The sequence below is a fragment of the Simochromis diagramma genome, unplaced genomic scaffold (assembly GCF_900408965.1).
Source record: "Simochromis diagramma unplaced genomic scaffold, fSimDia1.1 OVJJ01000171.1, whole genome shotgun sequence".
Classification (NCBI taxonomy): Eukaryota; Metazoa; Chordata; class Actinopteri; order Cichliformes; family Cichlidae; genus Simochromis; species Simochromis diagramma.
The window spans coordinates 128,859-135,072 of NW_024387222.1; the positions used below are offsets into that span (position 1 = coordinate 128,859).

The following is a 6,214-nucleotide window of genomic DNA, read 5'->3' on the forward strand; positions in this document are numbered from 1 at the left end:
GTCGAAATGTTTTCGATATTGTCTAAAATGTTTGGATAAGATGAGAAGAGTAGCCGAAAATCTTTTTCAGTAACAGTGATCAGGTCTGTTACAGTTATTACGGTATTGCGGCATTATGGGATTGGTGAGAGCTGCATGTGTAGTTCTTTCTGGGAGAATTTCAACCATGGCACAAAACAAATTCATTGGTAAGTCGCCTCTGCTTTATTGCCTGTTAAACGCTACCAGAAAAGGTAGAAGAGAGCGAGTGTCACTGGCTGCCGCTGACGGTTATAAAACGGAGCAGCCTGCATGTTTTGTTAGCATCAGTGCTAATAAGTTAGCTTCTTGAAAATGACAACACAGCAGGAACAGACTGAGTGACAGGCTCACAGCTGTGCAGGAATACAGTATACCGGGCACTTTATTTCAGGTTTACAGTAGTTCAGCTGCCATGATGGCAGCTCATAGTAGACTGATTAAAACTAATAATTGTTATTAAACTCAGTTCATGACCGTTGTAGAATTTAGGTATTGATTATAGTTTTTTATGTTGTAGGTTAAAGACAGATAATCTGTTTTGAAAATAATCAGCACGATAATGAAGCTGTTGTAATTACTCGTTTTGTTATATGACTGTATTTCCAGTGTGTTTCTATTGTCTGTAAGTAAAGTATCCATTACTGGTAAATGTGTTCAGTGTTATTGTATAACGTGACCTGAGAGCGTCTCTCGCATGATGCTGGTACCAATACTGTGATGCTTTAATTCCAAAGATACAATCAGTAACACTCTGTGAGTCAGTACATGTAGATAAATCCTGACCTCTTGCTGTTCAGACATCGGGGTGAATCTGACAGATCCCATGTTCAGAGGACTCTACAGAGGGAAGCAGAAACATGACGGTGAGCTACTGCTTCACTCTTATTTTCACTGTGGGGCTGTTCACATGATGTTTTTCTGAGTCTCACGTTTTCCTGACAGATGACTTCAATGAGATCATTGACCGAGCTCTCAAAGTAGGAGTTGAAAAGGTATGCTGTGTCCATCACTTTGATGAAGCCTCATGTATTTTAATCATAGCCATGACTTCAGGGATCGCTGCAGTGTTGATTTGTTTTAAAAAGGTCATCGTGAAATTCTGGGATGATAGAGATTTTTACAGCAACAGTTTGGCTAATAGCTGTTGGAGATGTTTATGAGTGTTAATATCCTGGACAAAACCCTCATTTATTTCACTCCCTGATATGGACTGGGCGATGAGGGAAAGAAGAGAAGAACAAGAACAAAAAAAAGCCTCACCTACATTTTAAGTACACTCAACATATAAGTCGGTATACTCTATCATGCTGAGCCTCATTATATATGCTAAAGAATTGTGGTGCAAGTAGTCAGGATGCCGATGCAGATATAAAACATAATATAAACTCATAGTTACTCTTTTTTTGTGTATGTTGGAAATGTGTAATTTGAAAGTTATTTGTTCTCAGTTGTAATGATTGCGTGTTTTATCTGTTGCTTCACTGCAGTTTATGATCACAGGGGGGAGCCTTGACGACAGCAGGGAAGCTCTTAAACTAGCTGAGACCAGAGGTAATAATGACAGCACGTTTAGTGCAACCAAATGATTTGTGGTCTTAAAGAATCAGCCAAACCTACCTAATGTTTCCCTCCGTGCTGGAGCGCCTCACCTTTAACAAGCCCCCTCCTTCATCACAGATGAGTTCTACTGCACGGTCGGCTGCCATCCCACCCGGTGCGGCGAGTTTGAGCAGAATGGAGAATCCCAGTATTTAACTGGGCTGAGGGAGCTGGCAGCAGCACACAGAGGAAAGGTGGTGGCCATCGGAGAGTGTGGACTGGGTGTGTGTACACGAGCACGTGTATGAATGTACATGACAGAAATAAGTCTTCATTTACACCTTATTTATTTTTCACTGTGTGGGTTACCCACTCTTAGCGTTCAACTATGAATATGTTTCTTTTCTCCTCGTTTCAGATTTTGACAGGCTGGAATTTTGCTCAAAAGAAACTCAGCTCAAGTAAGTTTGTGTGATTTTCACAAGTTTTGAAAAACGGCCTTCTAGAAGCAAAACTTGCCACTCGGCGGCCATTTTTTAAGGCCACATTGGGAATTTTAATAGTGACTGCATCCTTTAAGTTACCAGTGAAACCTGATAGATGTGCCAAAAAGTCTAAAAGCTTTTTTTCCCCTGAAGATTTCCTTCTAATTTCCTTCTAATAAACATTATGGTTCATTTATGACTCCACAGAGTTGCAGATTGTTTCCGAGTCTGAAAAGTGAAAGTACCTTTAACTTGCTTTCTTTAGAAGTCTATAAGAAAATGGCCTTTAGCTTAAATGGCCCTCGTGGACTTTTGTTTCCTGTGCCTCAATTTGCTCCTTCTGGTGTGTTGCAGATACTTTGAGAAGCAGTTTGACCTGGCGGAGGAGACCAAGCTGCCCATGTTCCTCCACTGCAGAAACTCCCATCAGGAGTTCATCGGTAGGCTTGTGAAGCAGACACCTGATCTGGTTCAGGAATTTGATTTTTATGCGAAACATTCGACTGTTTTTGTTTCCACAGACATCATGAAGAGAAATCGAGACCGATGTGTTGGAGGAGTGGTAAGGATGATATATCTAAATATCATAGACAGAGGAGGATATGCTTTCCAAATCCTGGAGATGCAAAAACAACCTGTGTAAAAGTGAATTATTTCTGTGACAGGTTACAATACTCGATGTAAACTGAACAGATTAAGGACCTAAAATGTAAAAATCCGGGAAGTTAGTACTTTTGTTGGGATAAATTCACAAACAAACCTGATTTCATTCAATAAAACTAGTTTGCATATTTAAAAAGCCACTGAGTCACTTTATGAATGAATCTGATCAAAATTCTTCTGCGTCATTGCTCATTTGAATTTCAGGTCCACTCGTTTGATGGAACTGCAGAAGACGCTGCTGCTCTCATTGACCTGGACCTCTATATTGGAATAAATGGATGGTGGGATAATCTGAGAAATGTTGTTCGGTTTCCTTGAACGTGACCTGAATCACACTGAGTCTCACTTCCATATCTTTCAGTTCCTTGAAAACAGAGGCCAATATTGAAGCTATGAAGTCGATCCCCACAGAGAGGCTCATGATAGAAACAGGTGAGTCACACCGTCTGTTTATTTTAAAGCTTTTGGCAGAATGTGGCCTGAGTTTGATCACACAGTGAACCTTTAATATAAAGTTTTCTTAAAGCTCTGGAGTCATTGGTTTTATATTCTTGTTGAAGCTGTATCACCAATAAGAGGGAATATATTAGATTAAATAGGTTTGTGCTCACTTTATAGAAATGTTTTGCTGATGTTACAGTTCTTTAAATGCTACATTCATGTTATTTATGGATTTCCACCTTCCTGCTCATTTCCAGACGCCCCGTGGTGTGGTGTGAAGAACACTCATGCCGGGTCCAAATGTGTTAAAACTACATTTCCCACAAAGAAGAAGTGGGAGGCAGGACACTGCCTGAAGGACCGGAATGAGCCCTGTCATATCATGTGAGTCACTAAAGGGAAACGCTTTATAAATCCAATGGATACAATCAGACGTCGCACTGAAGCATGAATATTGTTAAACACAATAGACCTTTAATTTTAAGATTTCACTATTTGTCTCTTGCAGACAAGTCCTGGAGGTGATGGCAGCAGCGAGGGAGGAGGATCCACTGGAGCTGGGCAACACAATCTACAACAACACTGTCAAAGTCTTCTTCAGCTCAAGCTGATAATAAATGACATCATCAGACTCACCGATGTGTCATTAATATTCTTTTATGAATCTGTTTGTGCGCCTCAGGACAAACCACTTATACTGTTATATTATTTGTGTTTACAGTCCTCTGTTAGTGCACAATAAACATATTTTTTTCATAAGGAACACATCAGTTGTTGTGTTTAGAAAAACATAAATGTTAATGAGTTTATTCAAACCACACAAAAAGCTTTGATGTTTGTGATTGTTCAAGTACCCCTACAGTGCTTTTGCTTCAGATCATCAAACAAGTTTTAATATTATACAAAAGTAACCCAAGCAAATGCAGAGTTTTCAAATGTTAATTTATTAATATAAAAAGTTATACAAAACCTAATAAACTGGCTGTGCCAACATTGGCAGCAAGAGCTAAAATCAGCCGTTTTCAGTACCTGGCCATGAGTCTTTGGCCAAATGTTCTTTGCAAAATGATTTTAATTCAGTCAGCTTGTTTTAGAGTCATGCTGAAGTCCATCAAAAGCATTCTCAGAGGTTTGTGTTTTTAAGTCATGCAGGGGTGGACTTGCTGGTGTGTCACTCATTGTGCTGCTGCATAACTTGAGCGCTCTTGAGCTTGAAAGACTTTCTGGAAGACAACAGAATTTATGATTCTATCAGTTACGGCGAGTCATCCAGGTCCAGAAGCAGCAAAGCAGCCCCCGACCATCACATTACCGCCACCGTGTTTGACTGTTTATATGACCTTCTTTTTATGAAAAGCTGCCTTAGTTTAATGCCAGATGTAACAGTATTTGTACCTTTCAAAAAGTTCAAGTTTTTAACTTTTGTCTTCAGTTTTCTCCGTCCATAGAATATTTTCCCACAACTTTTGTGGATCCTCGAGATGTTCGGAAATCCCAAAGTCTTTGAAATGTGTTTGTTTTTAGCTCAATAAATCAAATACGATAAGACACAACAAATATCTCAATAAGGTATAAAAACTAATCTGCAATCTAAATATAGTAAACTGAAATATATTTAATATACTTCTATAATGGTCTATTATATTAAGTCTGTGTTATATTTTATTTATGGATGTCTGTACTAGCAAACCATCCTCTGAAAGCAAAATAACGTCTACATTAAAACGTGTAGCAAACAGGACACAGAAAAAAATGACGCTGTGTAATTTTATAGTTTGTAGAAATGTTACGTCACTGCCACGCCCACTGACGCGATACGTCGTAACTAGTGATGGGATTTCCGGCTCTTTTTAGAGAGCCGGCTCTTTTTAGAGAGCCGGCTCTTTCGGTTCGGCTCACTAAAAAGAGCCGGCTCTTTCGGCTCCGAACCGGCTCTTCAGGTTGTTTTGTTGCTTTAATTAATTTATTATTAGCAATAATATAAAATTATGCACAAAAGGAATTACTAACGTAAAAAAAAGTGGTTTTATTTATATATGTTTATATATAAATATATGCGGTGGCCCCTAGAGACAAAACACGTACAAACTCCAAAACACATTTCTAGCATGAACTGAACTTCCAAAGCAGAGCTACTAGATCACTTAAATTACACAATTGAAAGCATGTGTGTATTGTTTGTGTATTTATACACAGGCACTCATATATATTCAAATAATTTTAAAAAAAGTTCATTTGCCTGTTATTACCATACACCAAATCCGGTCGTTGGTACTTGCTGGCTTGTGTAGCCACAAGATAACAAAGGCTCAACACTGCGCCCAGCATCCTGTAGCACTTCTGTTGTCTTTTGTACGTGTTTTGAGTTTTTATGTGCTTCTGAGTTTTTATATGCTTCTGAGTTTTTACGTGCTTCGGAGTTTGTACGTGTTTTTACGTGTTTTGGAGTTTTTACGTGTTTTTACGTGTTTTGGAGTTTGTACATGCTTCAGAGTTCGTACGTGATTTGAAGTTTGTATGTGCTTTGTCTCTAGGGGCCACCGTAAATATACTTTTATTTATTCACTCCACATAAAATGTAATAAATAAATCATATAATACAAAAATCAACTATTCACATTTCAAGTTTTAACTATTTAAATTTTCAGCTTTTTCCTTTTACAAATTTAAAGTGAAAAGAACACAAAACATTGCAAACCACAACACAATTAAATATAAATTATAATATGAAAACAAACAGAAGATGCACATTCTCTGTCATATGGACCTGCATGAATAAACTTTCTGAATCCTTTATCATCTGCAACCGAAAATAGTTGTGGATGATTACTATACCTTTCTAATGTTGTTGTCCCTGCCTCTTTCTCTCTCTCTGGCTCTGTTCCTGTGCTACTGAGTGTAACTACCGCCCCTCCCCCCCTCTGCCCAGCGTAAAGCACAAGGCTCGCGTGCAGAGTGAAGCGGAAAAAAAGTGCGAGAGAGAGGCTGAGAGAAAGAAAAAAAAAAAAAACCCACGTGACGGCTCGCGATAAGGAGCCGGCTCGCGTCGTTCACGTCAAAGACCC

The 6,214-nt window shown here is 38.8% G+C and overlaps 1 protein-coding gene across 2 annotated transcripts; it reads left to right on the top strand.

Moving 5' to 3' along the window:
* The first annotated feature begins 6 nt into the window (after positions 1–6).
* On the top strand, positions 7–3,912 carry tatdn1 (TatD DNase domain containing 1). Of its 2 annotated transcripts, XM_040052028.1 has the most exons (12): positions 7–188; positions 819–884; positions 964–1,013; positions 1,509–1,572; positions 1,699–1,842; positions 1,979–2,021; positions 2,400–2,485; positions 2,567–2,607; positions 2,913–2,989; positions 3,070–3,140; positions 3,407–3,533; positions 3,658–3,912. In XM_040052028.1, the coding sequence occupies exons 1-12, from the start codon at positions 116–118 to the stop codon at positions 3,758–3,760; spliced, it is 945 nt and encodes a 314-aa protein (XP_039907962.1). In that variant the 5' UTR covers positions 7–115; the 3' UTR covers positions 3,761–3,912. The 2 variants fall into 2 exon arrangements, with proteins under 2 accessions (XP_039907962.1, XP_039907963.1); XM_040052029.1 differs by lacking the exon at positions 964–1,013 and having other exon boundaries at positions 130–188.
* The last annotated feature ends 2,302 nt before the right edge of the window (positions 3,913–6,214 follow it).

Bases quoted from the DNA above. Each gene is read 5' to 3' on its own strand.
- tatdn1 (XM_040052028.1), top strand. From the start codon at position 116: ATGGGATTGGTGAGAGCTGCATGTGTAGTTCTTTCTGGGAGAATTTCA. The intron at 1,014-1,508 runs GTATGCTGTGTC...GCTTCACTGCAG, and splicing joins TCAAAGTAGGAGTTGAAAAG to TTTATGATCACAGGGGGGAG. The intron at 2,022-2,399 runs GTAAGTTTGTGT...GGTGTGTTGCAG, and splicing joins TCAAAAGAAACTCAGCTCAA to ATACTTTGAGAAGCAGTTTG.